Here is a 19,674-nt window from a genome sequence, read left to right on the forward strand (position 1 = left end):
TTCAGAGACTTGGTTAAAGACTGTGCACTCAAGTGTTTTTGATAGGAAGGGCAGGAGTGAAACAGTTTGTAGTTTTCAAACTGGGCTCGGTTGAGTGTATGTTTTTTGAGCAGTGGGGTGACCCAAGCTTGCATAAATGTGGTGGGGAACACACCCATTGTAAGTGAGGAGTTGATGATGTGTGTGACTGCAGGGTTAAATGTGGGGGAAATGGTTTGTAGAAGGTCAGATGGTATTGGTTCCAGTGAACAGGTAGTGGGACGAGAGTCCAGCCAAAGTTTGGAGACTTCTTCCTTGTTCAGAAGGGAGAATGAGGAGAGTGCAGCCCTGTTAGCTGGCAGCTGCAGACTGAGTTGGTCAGGCTCAGAGAACTGGTTACTGATGGCAGGGACCTTATCAGTAAAAAATGAAGCGGACATGTCTGCAGTGAGCAGAGTGGAGGCGGATTGAGGAGTGAGTTAAAAGCAGAAAACATTTTCCAAGCGTCTTCGGCGCCACAGATCTTATTCTGATACTAAGTGGTCTTAGAAGTTTTTAAGCTGGAGGAGAATGATGCTCCTCCATTTAAACAATTAACTGGATCAGACAGTGAGGTCTGGCAGAGCACCAACTCACCATAGGAGCTCCCCGTCGACCAATGATGTCTGGTCGAGTTTTGAGGCTGTGGTGGTCCATGATGCAGGGACAGGTGAATGTGAGTGGAACCAAATAGAGAGCCAGGAGGATGATGATGTAGATCAGCAACACCATCACCTGGAAATCTAAGAGGGAGGAGTAAGAGGTTTTAAGAGTGGCTTTATACATCCATCTCATTATCTCATTGTGACAAAAACAAGTTTTGTCTGTGTTGGTCAGAAGAATTGCTGATCTATAAGGAGTATCAGAGGTCTGGGGCTTCCTCAAGTGAAAACACATCGCTAATGCCGGAAGGTTCAGACAATAACAGGAAAGCACTGGAAAATCAATTTAGCATAGGTCAACAAATACCTGAAATATCTTCATGTGGTTACTTACAGTGAATATGACAATGGTAGAAGAGCAGGTCCACTTGAAACATCACCTTGATGCAATAAATTCTAAGTGGACATTGGAGCCCTGCAGTGTGCAAACTGTTTCTTTGTTTTTTGACTTTGCTCATTTTTAGTCCAGCACCTACCCGCTTCGATATGGATGTGCATGCATACTCCTATCCAATCATAGCAACTTGCACTTGAAACAGGAGTAAAACTATGGTAGATGAATAGTCAGGGGAAGGTATTACAATTCATCCTGTGTTTGTACCAAATTCAGTGCAATCCATCCAATACTTGTCAAGATATTTCAGTAAAATCATATTCTGCAAACCATAAATGTCAAAAATGTACAAAATGTTTGCCAATCTATGAAGTGGATATTGAGATACTTTACTGAATAAGTAAAAAATTTGGCCTGCTGGTGGCGCTAGAGGAAGAGTAAGAGGATAACTGACATGAGTAGGAATCATTCTCTAGGGACCATGAATGTCTGTACAAAATTTCATGGCAATCCATCCAATAGTTGGTTGAGATATTTCACTCTGGACCAATGTGGTGTCCTGACCAACTGACCAAGAGACACTAGCATGGCTAAAAATGACCATCAGTCCTTATCAATCTTTATAGAGAAAGGTAAAGAGATAAAACTAAAAGCAGAAATTCAGCACAGGTGATAACAGGGGGTTTTTAGCTACTTGAAATACAAATCAACACTTACTGGATCTCTCTCTGCGGACCACATATCCAGCTACCAACCAGCTGATAGCTGTGACTGTTGCCAGGGCTCCAATGTGCAAGAACGGTGCTGTGGACTGGTAACAGAGCATAAATATAGAACAGTGGTGTTAATTGGTGGTTATTTTTCCAAAAGCATTATCCATAGTACATTTTTGTAACTGTGAGGACATGAAGATGATCAATAAAAATATGAACAGCACTGTTTCTCAGTGTGTTACAGGGGAAATAAACTATACTATGCTGTTAATACGGTTAATTCACTTCCAGTGATTCAATAGTCATATTTAGAAAGGAAGCCTTATCATAGCAAATACACCATGAAGCAGTTTTTTCGACATTCAAGAGCCCAAATTTTGTTTTAACTGTGATTAATACGTAATTATCAAAACAAAAAAGATTAATAGCTTTTTCCTTAAAATGTCAGAAAGCAGTGAAAAATACCAAGTATAATAAATCTAGAGCCCAAGTGAGGTCAAAAAGTAGAAAACAAAATAAAAAAACAACTGCAACATGAAAACATGCAGTAAGCTTATAGCAGTCATGTCATTTTGATTCTAGACCAACCTGCAGTGATACAAGCAGGATGTCCCACTCCTCTCCCCATATGTCGTCAACAGAGACAACACCAGAAATGGTGGTGAGCAGCGTAGCCAACACTCCGATCTGTTGAGACGAGACATACAATCATGAACTTATTTCATAATCATGTGTGGATCAAATGATAACAGGTAACATCTATAGATGTAATTCACAGCACCTTGTGAACCCAGTAGAGGTTCAGCTGCTGGCCCAATGATATATGGAAAAGTGCTAAAATCTGAAAAAGAAACAAGATTCAGTTTGATATATCTTAACTGAGCAAAAGTCTGCAAATATTTTGAGGTTTGACACAACACTGTTACCATTAAGAATGTAATGTAGCTGAATCCCACGGTGGTGGATGCCAGGATGGGGATCGTCTCATCCCTCCATTCTCCAGAGCGGTTGTATACTGACCTGGAGTATGACCAAGTAAGGATTGATCTATGCTGATGGCAAAACTAATAAATTCTTATCAAAAATGTCAGCTGTTCACAACCTCATCTGAACTAGTTCCAAATATGGTTTTCATAAACAGCTTTTGCCGTACAGTCACTACAGTCACATAGTGGGATAACTGACTCACCAGTTGAAGTCGTTGAAATCATTTTGAGCCACCAACCAGAAGTAGGCCCAAAAGAGAAGCAGAAAGAAAGAACTGCACAAGAGGATGAACCATGTACACTCCCACTGTAAAGACAAATAAATAGATTTCACACTGAGTCTATTTCATACATATATGAAGAGGTTGTTTCTCAATTACACACCAGGAATTTAAGAACAAGCTCTGAGAAGAAAATGAAAGCTGCTATTACAACCATATTACATCAACAATGGATCAACTTATCATACAGTATGTATAATGTGAAAGGGATTGTTTGTAGTGACAAACCTGCAGTCAATTATCACCTGACTCTGCAGTTCCCCTCAGCTCAATAGAGCTTTATAGCATCTTTTCAGCTCATTGTTTTAGTTCTGTGGCCTGCAGCTTTACTGTGTTGACTGACTCTCACCGCTCTAATAGCGTCCTTTCCATATGCAGCAGGTAGCTGTTTTCAGGGAGAAGGCTTTAAAATCCCACTGTACACTATCTGCTGAGCACCAAACTGCTGACAGACAAAGTTAGCAACTAGCTAGTGAATCCAGTGGGACAATTAGCAGTTATAGCATTTAGCATGTAGGCAGAAACAAAAAAATAAATGATAATGTTGCTCTGTGTTTGCTGGATGTGTAAATAAGCAACTGTTTGCTATCATGAGCCAAGTATTTCAAGCTTTATATTTCAAAAAGTTTTGCTTCTCAGAGATCACTTTTCAATCAAACAGTGAGCTCAGCATTGTGACAAATATTTCCTTGGATTTTCTCCTTTTTTGAGTTTCTGTAGGTGCAGCTTCTGTTTTTTCTTCAGTCGTGATGGCTCTTGCTCCTTATGCTAACTACCAGTTGCTTCTGCTATTCATGTTTTTGATCACTTCCTGTAATTCCCCCATGGTTTAGAATAGCATATGTTGTCATGATTCCTGCCTTGGTTCTGTTTATATTGTTTCATTTGCTCATTCTGCCCCTGTCACATGTTGCAGTTGATTTCTCAGCCTGATTATCTGCTACCTGTGTTTTTGTCCTAATGCCTGTTTATTACCTGCCTTGCCCCCTTGGAACTTGTTTTCTTGTTTGGACTGCCTTGATGTTTCCGAACTGTATGCCTGTTTTTGGATTTTGGTTTATCAAAGCATCTTTTCATTCAACCTGCCTTGGTGTCCGCAATTGGATCCTCCCCTTGTTTGGCCGGTACACCCTCGTGACACATGTATACATTTATCAGCTGTGTATTATATACAGTATTTAATTATTATTTTATAGCAGGTGAGAAAGGGTACTGTAATGTTAACATGGCTTCTCATTATCTCATATTTTAACCCTTTCCTGTACAGTATGTTTTCTGGTTTGACATGTGGGGCAAAGGTATAAAGGAGAGCTTGTGCATCACTCAAGGACTCTTCTCTTCAGTAGTTAACAGGATTAGAAGCTAATGCCATGTGAGGGGAGGTTTAGAGTATGATAGGCTAGTCAACAGATCCTGTTGCGCATTGATCAGCTTTGCACAACATCGTGCCTGGACTCACCCCTTCCAGCGGCTTATATAACCAGCTAGGAGATAATTAGATGTGTGTGCAGGTAAAGAGCAAATGACTGAACTGATGAAGCAGTTGAATCTACACAGAAAGGCTTCTGAAAGGTGTCACTTTTAGTCAGGAGAGGAGAAGGCATGCAAACACATCAGGGAAAATCTTCTAACCAGTAAAACAGCAGAGGTGACAATATGACAAGGTATCAGAGGCTGTTTTTAATTGGTTTAACAGCTACCTCGTAGGTCAGGTGACTGTGCATGGCTATAAGGCACTGAGCCAAAGTCACGTTGTCAATTCATCTCATGCACCACACAAGGGTGGAAACAGTGTCCTATATATGAAACAGTCACTTTTATGGAAACCACAGGTATTCATAGAAATGTTATGTTTCCAGTCCTCCTGTTGTTTCATACTATGTCAGACCATTTCCCAAAATGTGTGCATTACAGATAGATGCCTCCTACAGAGATTGCTTGTTTGGTAGATTAGGATTCCAGTTTGAGGCAGGGGGTCACCAGTGAGGGTCAGAGAAAGGTTGTGACTAATAGGTGAAGTAATCCTTGGCTGAGAAAATCTCCTTGGTGAAGAAAAAGGTGATGAGAAGAAGCCTGTTTCTCAGTAACTGAAGCCAATGTCTTCTTTAAGCGAGGCATTCAATACTCAACTGCTCCAGTGGGGCTATTCTGCCTCCACTAGCAGGGACTCGCTCTGACTGGAGGTGGGCACTATGGACAAAAACTTTTATGTGAGCAAAGGTCATTCTAGGTAACAGCAATATATTGTGTGATATTGTGACATTTTGTGGAGATTGAGACCTAATATAACCAGATGAGAATGGTTGTCTTTAGCTAGTCCAGCAAATTAAATACCTGACAAATTAATCTACAGAATTAAATTGATGAAATAATCCTCTAAACCATAAAACTAGTCCTGCTCATCGATTTGCAGCATTGTCTTCCATGGATGAGATGATACAGTATGGTAAAATATCCACTGGTTGACAAAATCTTGATTGTATCACTATGTACTGTAATTTGTTATATCGCCATAACCATACCTGAACTTCAGTTATAGTACACAAAAAACATTTTACACACCATCCCTTTAATTGCTATTAAACACATTTACTAAATTTCATTTCAAAGGGTGGTAGTTTTCTCCATTTTCACGAGGAGCAGTGTGATATCTGACACTTTCTCCTGAGTGCTACATGGCCTTGACAGGTCCCTCGGTCTCTCCAATTAGAACTGCTGGTACCCAAGTTCTGACAGCGCTCATAAATCCTGATCTAAGTGCTGACTTCACCATATGATGAACTTCTCCCTCCTTCTTTCCTCTGCCGTGCAGAATGGCCTATATCAGACAAGGTCAGTGTCAGCTGAACATTGACACTAACAAAGCAGGTGGATATGGGTGTAATTCCAGATTAAAAGGGAAGATCTGTTGATAGTTTTTTCCATTAATTGTTTATAGTCCATAAAATTTTTGAATTCCATTACAATTTTCCAAGCCAAAGTTGATATAATCATTTCATTTTATTTCCAACCAACAGTCCCCAAAATATTCAGTTTGATATCACTGCCGACTATAAAACCAGATTTTTTGACCACTTCACGGTAAGGAAAGTTGTAAACACAACACTTTAACAACACTTGTTAAAATCCTTAAAATGACATCTTCTCTCTCTCATTAAAAATTCCGGGATCTATAAATATGCAAATATATTTAATTTCAGAAGTTTTCCTGCTGGACACAAGATGTCTCCTACTTCACTGTAGTTTATTCTTAGTGTTTGTGCACTGGAGGCTTCAAGTTTCTACATAACACTTGTGTATGTTGAATACTGGACCACAATTGGCTCCAAATTATTTGTGATATCACAAATCCTGCTCATAGGTCCTCCCCTTAAAATTGGATTTTCAGTGAGCACAGAGAAACTTTCCACTTTCAGCAAACTGCACATAGATCATTCTGCACAGTGAAGATCAAACATTCAACTGAACTTACAATAAGTAAAACACATTTTTGAGTGGAGGGAGACTTTAATATATAAATATTGATTAGTGCAGCTTTAAATGGTTGTGCACACAAACTGTAAATGCACTTCCTCTTCTTGGATTAACTATATAATATTGCTGTCGGCCACAACACTAAAGTGCAGAGCTGGGACTCCCCACAATGACTAAGTGAGAAAAGCAGGGGTTCAGATGATACTGATGATGTCTGAGGGAACATTAAGCCTGAAACACATAAAAGCACTGAGAGTCAAATCCGTCCTGGATCAAAACACTGACATTGCTTAATAATGAAATCAGTCAGCAGTGTAAGCAGACAACATTTCAAAGCATGAATGCTAGCTTCTCTGCTTATGTGCGTGTGCCGTGTGTGTGTCTACATGGTGCTTTGTAAATGGAGATATAGAGACGAGAGAGGCAGCTGTGTGCTGTTTTTTTATTCTTGGTCAGCACATAATCAGTGCCTACTTCACACATTCAGTAAATGGACTAATTTATGGCCGAGCCACTGGCTCTTTGTGATAAAGACGACATCCAGCAGGAGTTAGCTGTGGCTGCTCAGTGGGTATCCAGCACAGCTGGGTGTCTGGCTCTGATTTACTCGTCCAGACACTGCACTGATTCTGTCTGGATTGTTGTCACCACTAACTTAGTCCCTTAAGAATCCAGAAGAAAAAGAAATGGGATGTCATAAATGTCTATTGGAAACAAGCTTTTTAACTTGAGGTTTAATTAGGCTCACATATTTTCAATTCTGTCTTAAAACAATACTCACATGCCTACAGTATATGTGCACTGAAACAGTTTTTGATCATGGTAATTGTTCCTCCTGGTCATACTGGCTGCAAATAAATTAGTATCAAATTCCCTCTTTGTGCTTTGACTGATAGTGTTTCTGGATTAGTAACATAAAGAGGGAACTTATAGGGGATACAGCAGAATTTCATCAGCTTTTACTGAACTATAATTAGATTTGAACTTGTGTTGTTTTCTAAATCAACAGGATTTTTTTCCAATGGTAGTTGAGATCCAAAAGATCCCCCCCACTTCTTTGTCTGCCTCTTGACCAAATACTGTCTATTAAAGGCAAAACTGCTCAAAAATATGTATCAAAAATTTTATTTTATTTATATGTTCAACCATAAAAAAACATGGTGTCTTGTGTTTGAATATTTCACTGAATATGACCATCAAATAGCTTCAATGAAGTGGGTTACTGTTGTGTAATTTTGTGTTGCCTTTCACAAAGCCTGACCTATTTTCTGTGCTTTCAGAACCACAAAATGGAAAAGAGTTCATTTATTCCTGAGGTGTGATCAGGTTTCATTGCAGCCTCAGCAGGATTGTGTAGTCTCATTACCGGCCTCTGTTTTGCTCTACTGTACATTATGTTCAGTGAGCCAGTGGCCAAACACTCTCCACTAAATTTACTTTCTTTACATAAATACCTATCTACAGGATCCCTGTAAATAACCACAGAAAACATGGAAATGCAGATATCAATCACTGTTTTGGCTACCCTCGTTTTTAAGCCTTTATTATTATACAGCAAATGTACATCTCTCTTAATATATCAATCCTGTTACTTGTTATTATCATTACAACTTACATTTTGGAAACTTATACAGTGAAATGATGTCTGTTGAGACTCTCCAGAGGGCTGATGACTGAGTTGTAGGGTAGGTTACAACTAAATCAACATTAACATTTAGACGATGAGCTGCAACTACTCTGGATGAAGCATCTGTGATTCACTTAATAACTGTTATTCTTCCTCCCTACAACTATCGAAAGTGTGATAAGCAGTGGAAAGATGACGCTCAGTTTCTGCTTTCTTATGAGTAATGAGTCTTTTTCTACTTTCTATTATTCTGTGTAATGACTGAGCCACCTCAGGGAACACTTGTTCCAGCCTATTGGAAGAAGACTATTTGTAACACTGACTGACATAAATACTGTATATTAATGGGAGAAAGATCATAGGTAAGACTGGGTATTGAATCTCAGTAGTTTTTTTGCTACAGACTGAAATGTGTCCATGGTACAGTGTATTGAAATTCAAGTACTGAAAGATCAGATAAATTAAATCAGATTTTTGAAAGTTTTAGACTATTTGATTCAGGCTATTTCTCACTACTGCTTATGTTTAGGGTGATCTTTGGCTTATTTAGTTAAATGATAAAAAATGATTTTGTAGGAAAACATGTTGAACTACAGAGTCCCCCTGGGGTCATCTTGTGGCAGAAAAAACATGTTGACATGGACATACATACAAACATACTTGAACATGACAATTTCTTTTTGCTTCTAACTTTCTTTGTGATCACTCAGTATAGCTAAACTCACAGTCAGACTGCTGTCATTAACATGTAATTTTGTTTATTTTATCTGATGATGTTGTGATCATAAAATAATGATTTTATTGATTTTATCTGCAGAAAAGCAGCATGCTAATGACTGCTGATTAACATAGCCTAGTATTTATATAAGAACGACTGTATCATGAATTAAAACACACCACCTGTACCAGTGATTTTAAATTGTTGCTATTTTTATTAGGATACTAAGCCAATAATACGTGAAATTTCTATATTATTATTATATCCATACTTAAATGTCAGTGGTGCTATCTTACCCTGGAGCTGTCGTCTTGGGAACGCTGGTAGCGTTTCCAGCGGCAACCATAGATCCCAGTGACAAAGGACACAAAGACCTGCTTCTCATAGACCTGTAAGGGTTGGTGTTTCACCATGCTCCTTCAGCCTCAACGCGCCACCAGTCTGTTAACATCCCACACAGGACTGGGAACCCTGCAGAAGACCAAGGTGTTACTAAACAGCAAAAGCTTTCAAACATTTTGTTCAGTCTTTGTACATACAATTACATTTTTCATCAACATTGTCATGTCACGTCATGTTGTTGAGGTATATTTTCACAAAACAAGGTGAATATGTTGACAGCGCTGAGTTTTGTTTGGAGTAACAACAGCTGTGAGAGGAAGTCAACAACACTATTCAACAGTGAATCATGTCTGGGACAGACATAATAATATGGTATATGCTTTACAGTCACTGAGTCAACCTTTACCTATCTAAGTGTGACTGTGGTAAAGTGGCATTGGCAATAAGCAACAGTAAGGGATGTGAGATTAAAGCTGAGAGCTCTCAATAGTAGCACACTCTACCTATTTATTTGACTAGATCCTTTAACAAGAAGAACATCAGTAAAAAAAGGGAAAGAGTAAGACTGTACTTTGCCGTCACACTCTCTCCTGCCTCAGAGAAAAGCTGGTTGCCTTGGTGGCAGGTAAAAATGTCTTGGCACAGAAGGTGTTGTTTTTCATGGCTCTCTGGAATTGATGGTGCTGTGCCTTGTGTCTTTTTTCTAAGTCCTTTTATTACTAAAAAGTCTTGTTTAAGTTTTTCTTTTTAGCATTTTAGATTTTTTTAGACAGGATTATACAATCGCTTAGTTTTAGCTCATGTAATCTACAGTATGTGCTATTTATATATAGTCTAACATCTAAAAATAAAGCTGGATACTGAGAATAAGTTCCCAGACTAAGCACTTGACCTTTAGGGGCTTTTTGTTTATAGCACCAAGGTATTTATTAAACACCTTGGTTACCTGGTAAGTGATTGTTTTTCTGAAAATTTCCAAAGTGTGATTGGATTTTTTGTTTTGTTTGTTTTTTGGCTCCAGTTATAACAATATTGGTCGATCCACCAGTCTGTTCCAGACTGAAATATCTACAAATACAGGATGGGTTGCTATGAAATTCCCTAATGACTTCGGTTTTCCATCTAGTGCCAAAATTTCAATTTGTCCAATACTTACTACTGCTTAATACTTAATACCACTAAGGGATGGCAATAAGTGTAGGACTTTATCATTCTATCCCTGACAAAGTCTGATATGTTGTGTTTTAAAATATATTTCAGTGTTGTTAATAAAACTGCAAAACTAAAATTAAAGAAATTCCCACAATGTTAGCTGTACTTTGTGTTGAGTGCTAATTAGCATGCTAAAAGGCTAAACTAAGATGGTGAACCTGGTAAATATTACATGCTAAACATCAGCATGTTACCATTGTAACTGTGAGCATGTTGGGATGCTGACGTTAGCATTTAGCTAAAAGCACCACTGTGCATAAGTGCAGTCTCTCAAAGCTGCTAGTGTGACTGTAGACTCTTAGGCCATATTCAGACCAAATCAGCTGGTGTGGTGAAAACGCCGCACCAGCCTGCCATGAAAAAGTTGATCCAGAGTCAACTTTTGGACAACCACAACCTAATGTCACGCTGCGGTGGCCAATCACAGCCGGCGATCAGACTGATCAGAGCTGTAAAACCCTGCCATGAGGGAGTACAAAGATGTTACTATGAGGAGGGGAGGACATTTCTCCTTTTTGTAAAAAGTAAAGTCAGGCTTTGCTGTCAGCTTCCTGACTCATTTTAAAAAAGACAAGAGAAAAAGAGAGAGAGAGAGAGAGCGAGCAGCTGTGGTCAAGTGAGCTAGAGAGTGAATGAGGAGAGGGAGCAGTGGTAGTGAGAAAGCTGGTGAATCAGATCAATAAAACATTATTTTCTGATTGTTTCACAGCAATTATGTTCTAGACCACAAACACGCCCACACCCCCACATACCTCTGCGATGAACCACATGATTTGGTCTGAATACGGCCTTAGTCTTGGTTAGTTTTAAAGGACCAGTGTGTAGGATTAAGTGGTATCAAGTGGTGAGGTTGCAGATTGCAACCAACTGAATACCACTCCCCTCCCCCTCCCCTTCCAAGCATGTAGGAGAACCTACGGTGGCTTCGGTGGCTCTCTCAGTGTTTGGTTTGTCTGTTCTAGGCTACTGTAGAAACATGGTGGTGCAACATGGATGCCTCCATTTAAGAGGACCCACTCCCTATGTAGATATAAAAGGCTCATTCTAAAGTAACAAAAAAAACAATTCTTATTTGCAGGTGATTATACATTAACTAAAACATACTTATGAATATTATATTCCACTTCTGCCAAGTCTGTTCCGCTAGATGCCACTAAATTCTACACACTATATCTTTAATTCAGATAACTGTGTTTCTAATTCTGTAGTTCTGTAATGTGAGAAAACGATGGCAGTGTTAAAGGACAGGTTTACAATTTTTCAAGTCTGTCTTAAAACAACAGTCAGGTCTCCATATGAACAGTGAAAAAGGTTTTCCTCGCTGTAATCATTCCTCCTGTTCATAGAAGATCCTTTTCAAATGTGCTTTCAATGTAAGTGATGGAGGCCAAAATCCACACAGTCATTTTGTGCAAAAATGCATTTAAAAGTTGATGTGAAGCTTATATGAGGCTTCAGCAGTCTGAGTCAAGTGGATATCTGCCACAACTACAGTCTTTTTAGCATCAAATTCCCTCTTTGTGTTTCCTCGGACAGTGTTTCCTTGTTGAGCTGTGGTGGAAGTATAGTAACAAAAAGAGAGACTTTGTCATTAAAAAGACTGTAATGTTGAAAGATATCTACTTGATTTGACTCATTAGGATGACTGAAGCTTCATATTAGCTTCAGATAAACTTTTACTGTGGATTTTGTCCCCCATCACTTACATTTTAGGTCCATTATGAAGGGATCTTCTAATGGTCAGTATTAACAGGAGGAATAATTAAGGCAAGAAAAACCTATTTCAATGTTCATTTGGGCACCTGACGATTGTTTTAAGACAGACTTGTAAAAGCCTCCTGTCTGAACCATATAGAGGATGATCACAGCGATAGCCTCAACTGCATCTAAATCTAAGTTTATTTACACTCAAACCGGCCGTTCTGAATGGTGCTGTTTAGACAGGATGAGAAGGCTGCTGTGGCACTTGATCCTTGTGGTATTTTGACCAAAGCATGTCAGATACATTTTATTAAGACCCCAGGGAACTGTGTTAACTGGTGGAAAAGAAGTGTAATTTGGCTTCTTTAAAATAATGTTTCCCCACATAGATGGATGGATTCCATAGCTGACTAGTCTTAAAGCCAAATTGCAATTAAACACCACATTGTGCAGTTGGGTTTAAAGGAATGTAGTTTGTTGCCTCAAAGCATCTATTTCTTCCACTTCTTGGTCACTTGTGTACTGAACACTCTGGACACTGAGTACTGGTCATCAGTGGCTCAGTCAGTCAGTCAGTTAGGAACATACACAAGTCAATAAATGGAAGAACAAATTAACCTCTCATGCACACACAAACTGCACCCAACCCAGTGCAAAGAGCAGACTGAGAGCAGCTCACCTCTTTTAAGTCATTTGAACCCAAGTCAAAAGTAAACCTGGAAAGAGAGCACTGTCTTAAAGGTGCAGTGTGTAGAATTTAGTGGCATCTAGCAGAACAGACTTGTCAGAAATGGAATATAATATTCATAATTATGTTTTCATTAGTGAATAATCACCTGAAAACAAGAATTGTTGTGTTCTCTTCAACAGAGCCCGCCATATTGCACCGCCATGTTTCTACAGCACCCCAGAACGGACAAATCAAACCCTGGCTTTAAAGAGGGCCTTTCGTGTTTTTCACAGCCAATGCAGGTTCTCCTACATGCTTGGAATCACTCTCTGATTGGCTAGTAATAGTCTAACTAACCCAGCCTTTGTTGGCTGGGTTAGTTAGGTTTAGGCATAAGGAATGAGATTGGTTAGGGTTAGGGTAAGAATATCAGGGTAAACTAATCAGAAGCAGTGTAAGGCAGGTCATGACTTCACCATCCTAGGTAAAAAAAAAATATTGCGAGGGGGAGGGGTATTCAGTTGGTTGCAATCTGCAACCTTACCGCTAGATGCCACTAAACCTACACACTGGTCCTTTAAAAGACATGAGCTTCAGAGGGATTTGGTTGGCGGGTTGAAAAGGCTCCCTGGCGAGTGCCTCAAAGAGCATCGGTTAATTCCCACTGAGGGGCATCTGTGAGTGTTACTGGTCACAATCGTCTGACCCCCAGGAGGAAGCGTTTTGCCCATATGACAAGAGGAGATGGATGAAGTGTACACCCTTAAGGCTGGAGTCAGATGGACAAAAGCACTGTGTCAGAAAAGCCAGGCCTCCTCATTCCTTTCAGTGAGACCACTGTGTTGGTACAGCAGGTGATCAGGGCAATTTAACAAATCAACCCCTGATCCTCACACCAACTATGAGCCATTTGGTGCTGTCGGTCCCACTATAACCAGAGCGAATTCCCTGGACTCAGCCACGAGGACGCTGTTTTCTATAAAGAAAAACACTCTCACTGTCTAAAGTGAACATAGCTCAGCTGAGATAAAAAAAACCCCAACATTTTATTGATTATCTTTTTTGACAAAAGAGGGCATTGAATGACCATTTCAACGACAGATAAAGGCCTGTTTCCTGGTCAACGGTCCTTAACAAAACAAACTGCTCCTTTGTCCTTATCTCAGAGCAGAGAAATTACAACATGACAGAATGAGCCGGCTAAATCTGTGTCTGTCTGTGTCTGTGTACAGCTAACACTCAGTTTCCATGTCACCTCAAGATTTTCAAAGATTCAAAGCACATACAAAGCTATTTCACTGATCTGCTGATGGTGCTAGAGGAAAAGTCAGTCATTGGCAGCTATCCTCTTGGGACCTTCAATATCTGTCAGACTGCCATTGCCATCCTAGAGCCACATGTTTACCGTGGCTAAAAATGCTGGCAATGAATGAGTAATAAATAAAAAAAAAGATGTAAGAGTGGATGAAATAATTGATACTGCCACAAATCAGGAATCTTTTTCATACAGTATTTTATCAAGACTATCAAATGATATTTCACAATGTGTATTACAGGATTATTTAATGATTTAAAATGATAATTATGACCAATATTTGACCAACATCCTTATCTCCACTTGGTCGGTGTTGACATTTTGGCAGCAAAGCTTGCTGTGTGATTGAACTGGGCTTAGGTTGGACATTTTGCCAGCAAAATTAAAAAAAAAAAAAAAAAACTTAACAATTTGCAGAGTATCATCTTTAAAGACATTTCAGTGACTTCAGGAATGGTGTGTTGGTGCTCCACCCCAACCCCCACTACTTCCCTCTTAAGGATACTTACTGTCTGATATAAATAGCTAAACTCACTTTAAAACCTTTAAAAGAATGACAAAATCCTATCTAACTGCATGCCATCTGGCTCAGATATGTACGCCATGTTTGCTTTAAAAGGGCTCATGCAACAATACAAATTTGTTGGGTATTGTCTGTCACATGCTGTATAATACTTGAGCTGTGTATCCTATTCAGGTTTTTTCAATGGGTGAGTGTGAACATTTGTTGAGCATTCACTGCTAACCTAAATCTATCCAACAGTCTTCAAAAGGGGGAAATTGTTGTGCATCCACCTTGCAGATCTGCATGCTTTCACTGTTGACTGGTTATTATATGGGAACTCCCAGGCCTGAGGGAGCCTTTTGCTGCATTCAGGGGAGTTGGCAGATTCCCAGCATTCAAATCCAGATCCCGTTCTCAAACAAGGGCCAACTGGAGCTGAAATCACAGGGGCCTGATTCCAGCCAGGTTGGCCCATTGTCTCTCTGTGCCTTCCGAGCATGGTGCTACCGTCACAGTGTGTTTGCATCATGAGGTAAATTATGGTCAGTCAGTCAGGGGTGACACACTTCCCTCTGTTTCTGGGTAATTTCATACTTTTAACTGTCCAGACAGTTAGATGGTCTTTATTGAGTAAAAGGATGTAATTATGATAATTTCCTCTTCAAATATTCATCTGTATGTCTTTCTTTCCCAGTAGACATAAACTGGACAAAATGAAGTTAGGTTGATCTACTCAGAGGTTGCTTCCTTATCCTGATAAAAGGGAAATTTTTTCTGAAGAGGTGCACATAAGTGTTTCTGCCTGACATCAGGGTTTATTCCGCGATGGTCAGATCAGATGTTTTTGATTGAGTGAGGCTGTGCAGGGAACAAAGGCTATGCTTAGTTGCAACAAAAAATATCTTCAAAGAAATCCAAGGAAACATGCAACTGTTATTGGAAAATGACAGCCGAAGTATTCCTGGATCGTGAACTTCCATCAACACTTGGTGGAAAAGATGAATCTGCAAATCAAAATGTGTGCCGCATAAACTGCGGTGCCTCTGCAGGAATCTGTCCAACACAAGCTCTATTTACAGTGTAACCATTGAGAGCAAGCACACACAGACACTGGACACAAAAGTCTTTGACCTCACAAGTTTGATTAACCTGCATTTACCTGATGAAAACACACTTCAGCAGTATTTTACCAGTTAGTGTCCTTGCTTTTGTGGTTTAGGAAATTTGCCACAGTATATAAACTGTGATGAGTCAGCAGTGTTAGCTGGTTTTATGGAGTACTTACAGTAGCAGGAACTGCACTGTTGATTAGACTCGCAGGTCTAATGCGCTATTAATTTTTAATGTATTTTCTATTGTTTCCTTTATCTTCTGTTGCATATTGTGTACAGTAAAGTCTCTCTCCTGCTTTAGGACATGAGGACAGGCCTGAGAACTGCACATTTTATTTACGTGTTATTGTTGCATTTAGATTTTGCATGATAGCTCCATATATTACTCTAATTTAAGTAGGTTCATCTGTGTTCAAAGCTCTCTCTGCTGTGTTTTATGTTGGCCTCTCACTCAGCTGGCTTAAGGCCAGTTTCCTCTAATGAACCTGACATTTACCTGAGAGCACTTTACTATCCTCACTTCCATGCCAGCCTCTAGAAGTAACCTGGTTACTGGTAGCACCCATCCGTGGCTGCAGGAACTTTGTGGTGTCAGAGTTGTCAGTGGAGTTAGAATCATGTGCTCATTGAATAATAATACAATAATCCGCTAAGTCTCAGCCGACCAATTGCCACAGAGCCTCTGCCATATCTGTCTATTATTAGCCCTTTATCTCGGTCACTGTCGCCTCTTTCCAGGCTTCCATCGTTCACTCCTTCATGAAATTTATATATGCATGCATTAATAATATCCTTAATCTTTCAGTGGATTTAGCCAAAAATAGAGTTTCCATTAGTGCCACGCACTCATTATCCACACACAGGGAGGAGTATGAGGGCACAGACTGGAAACAAAGCTGCAGCTGAAGGCAACAGGTTTGTTTCAGTAAATTCCGACGTTTCCCTGCATCCATGAGGCGGTTAAAAGACCTGGGCCCCAGCTAATTAAAGTGATACCCTGTTCTCCTGCCATGCACATCAATGGCCAAGCGGCACCTGCTAGTTGTGAGGCAATCATTGATTCATTAAAGATGATTTAAGCCTGACAGATTAATGTAAGTGATGCTGCAGGAAGGCTGGGATACAAATAGAGATGAAAATTGGTAGTCAGATATGTCTTATACTAATCAGATTTGGAAGGACAAAAGGACAGACCAATGTAATTAAAGCTTGATGAATTTGCTCTGCGAAGATGATGACATCACCACTTGGTTGTCAAAGACCCTTCCAATTTTTTTGGTAAAAAAAACCTACTAAAGGTTTTCAGCCTTTAAATGCCCCAATACTCGGTCAAGAAGTTACATATGGAGACAACCGATAATTACCTGCAGTATAAAAGGGCCATTTGTACTTTAATTTTAACAGCAATAGTTTAAAAAAACAACCTTTAATTATCTACCAATTCAGTATATTACCATGTCAGAAAAAGGCTCCAGAGTCATGTCATAATAAAGTCAGTTCAGTGTGTGTGTGTTTATGAAACAATATCTTATTTTTGTGTACTTCCAAACATTATCATTGCTTTTCTTTGTGAATGTACCAAAATAATTTAAGTACGGCTGCAACTAATGATTATTTTCATATCTATTAATCTGTTGAATATTTTCTCGATTAATTGATGAGTCATCTGGTCTATAAAATGTCAGAAAATGGTGAAAGATCATTGTTTCCCAAAGCCCATGATGATGTCCTCACATTTCTTCTTTTTTGTCCCTACCAAGAGTCCACAACCAAAGATATTCAGTTTACTGTCATAGAAGACTAAAGAAACCAGAAAATATTCACATCAATCAATTCAACATCAATTAATTTACTAGTTGGCAACTAATCGATTCATTGACTAATCGCTGAAGCTCCAAATTCAAGATAATTCAGCATCATCATGGAGAGTTATGGTCTTAATTCTCATTTTAGTTGTCTCCATCAACTTCCCCATTATAGTTCACATCTATCATATAGTATCTGTGCTTGTAGAGAAAGTAGACACAGTAGAGTGATGTTAGGTGCTGCTGCTGGTAACACGTTTTATGATAATTTCCTTGAGACCTTGTAAATCTACGAGAGCAGGTTTTGGAAGATCTGATCCAAATGATTTCATTCATAAAAACATCCAGAGAAGATGAATCAACTGTCTGATTATAATTCCATCAAACTGACCGCAAAACAAAACACTGAGGGCCAAGTGACACTAAATGAGATTATATGAAGATAATCCGATGAAGTGCGCACAGACACTTACCTTACCTCCACGACAGCCGTTTTTCCTCCCGGACAAATGTTGAAAACGCCCGAAGCTCTCGGTTAATCAGTTATTTCCATGGATGTTGACATAATGTCGTGACTTCACAGTTGGACTTTACGGATTCATATGATTAGTCTTTAAAGTTACTTTCAGCTGCCGTATGGGACAAAGCGATGGCACACATCAGACTACTGTGTACTCCAACAGCGGACACCTGTTGTAACGCGGCAGGAAAAATACTGAAATATTGAATAGACTCAGAACATTACAGGATAGTTTGTCCTCTGAGTAAAGACGCACCTCCAGTGTTCATAGAAGAGTTAAAAACTGTAATCCGTCAGACGCGGTGTGGGTGGAGCTGTGATGCACACTGCAAAGAATATCCGGTCTAAGCATGTTTTTACACTTGCTATAATATTAACTGCTGTGTTGAAATGGGTACTTTTTGTAGTGTGCCTCATGTCTGTCACAGGTAAAAAGGAGCTGAGCAGCAGGGACTGGATCTGTAATTCCAGGCTGTATATGAGTCTCATTATTCCACACAGAACATAAGTAGTATCGCTTTCTGATCAGGCTCTTTCTAACAGGTTTATTAGTTGTAACTGATGGCTTTAATAGTGGCTAATAGATATTCACAGAGCAGTTATAAAACTACTGGGTTGCCAGGTTGTGAAAAAATGCCTTTAATTTATCATATGTGAGCACTTCTGGGAAAGGGCTGAAGATTTGGATATAGTCAATGTATTAATCACTTATTAAGCATATATTAAATGTTTACCAGCATTAATAACTGCATTGTTAACTAATATAAAAGACAATAGCCAGGGAGGATTTTTTTTACAAGCTGGATATCAATGGTTCTTATTAATGACTTATAACTAATCTATAAAGGATTAGTTCATTATTTTAAATCATAAACCTTTGGATGCCTTATTAAAAAGAGGATACAATTTTTTTTTTTTTTTTTTAACTTTTATCATTTTATTGTGCTGTTCAAGCTATTGAATTCAAGTTTGTTTGATTTCATTTTCAAAAATATCCAAACAGTTTATTTTCACTGGTTGATCATTCTCACTTTCAATCTGGAATAATTCTGAAATAAAGTCTGCCAGAAAATACAGCTTGATTTGTTTCAGGAACTCTCTGGAAACCAGATGGACTTACTGTCTACAGAAGATTTAAAACATGACTTTATGACTCAATACTGGATAAAATGCATGATTAATGTTTCCAATGAAAGGAAACACCACTGCAAACACCTCTGGGCAACATAAGTCCGTTTTTTTCATTTCTACAGACATAAATCTTATGCCATAAATGTGGCATTGCAGATATTAATATTGCAGAAGGAAAGACAGCAGAAACAGAGATAAATGTAGAGGAGAGGAAGAGGAGAGAAGAGACGACATTTTGGAGACAACTGATGGACAGATGGGGTCATTTAGAGAAAATTAGACGGTGAGGACAACTTTTAGAGACATGTCCCTAGTTGAGAGGCCTTCTCATAGGGTTAAGTGAAGTATGTCACAGTGTGGGTGGAGATGTCAGGAGGGAGAGATCAAAGGGGGGATAAGTAATAATTTAATTAAACTTCTCTGTGGGGGTTGAAGTTGCTGAGGAGGGTGGGTTGGCATTGGCCCCATCACTAAGAAATGTTAGTGTTTCCTGGAATTCACCAAGCAGAGCCACAGGGGAGGTGGTGAGGAGGTTTGGTTAGGGTTGA

The 19,674-nt window shown here is 39.2% G+C and overlaps 1 protein-coding gene across 3 annotated transcripts in view; it reads right to left on the reverse strand.

The window, feature by feature from the left end:
* gdpd5a (glycerophosphodiester phosphodiesterase domain containing 5a) overlaps positions 1-18,271 on the reverse strand; it is a 28,866-nt gene extending 10,595 nt beyond the window's left edge. For 2 of the 3 annotated variants that reach the window (XM_067607361.1, XM_067607358.1), the window contains exons 1-8: positions 17,949-18,271; positions 9,110-9,284; positions 2,917-3,020; positions 2,654-2,747; positions 2,509-2,568; positions 2,316-2,414; positions 1,732-1,825; positions 616-761 (exon numbers count right to left, since the gene is read on the reverse strand). In XM_067607361.1, coding sequence (XP_067463462.1) covers positions 616-761; positions 1,732-1,825; positions 2,316-2,414; positions 2,509-2,568; positions 2,654-2,747; positions 2,917-3,020; positions 9,110-9,226 — 714 coding nt within the window. In that variant the 5' untranslated portion in view covers positions 9,227-9,284; positions 17,949-18,271. The remainder of the gene's footprint in view (positions 1-615; positions 762-1,731; positions 1,826-2,315; positions 2,415-2,508; positions 2,569-2,653; positions 2,748-2,916; positions 3,021-9,109; positions 9,285-17,948) is intronic. The other variant, XM_067607359.1, reaches the window with a different exon arrangement.
* Between the last annotated feature and the right edge of the window lie 1,403 nt (positions 18,272-19,674).

The sequence above is a fragment of the Thunnus thynnus genome, chromosome 13, assembly GCF_963924715.1.
Source record: "Thunnus thynnus chromosome 13, fThuThy2.1, whole genome shotgun sequence".
NCBI lineage: Eukaryota > Metazoa > Chordata > Actinopteri > Scombriformes > Scombridae > Thunnus > Thunnus thynnus.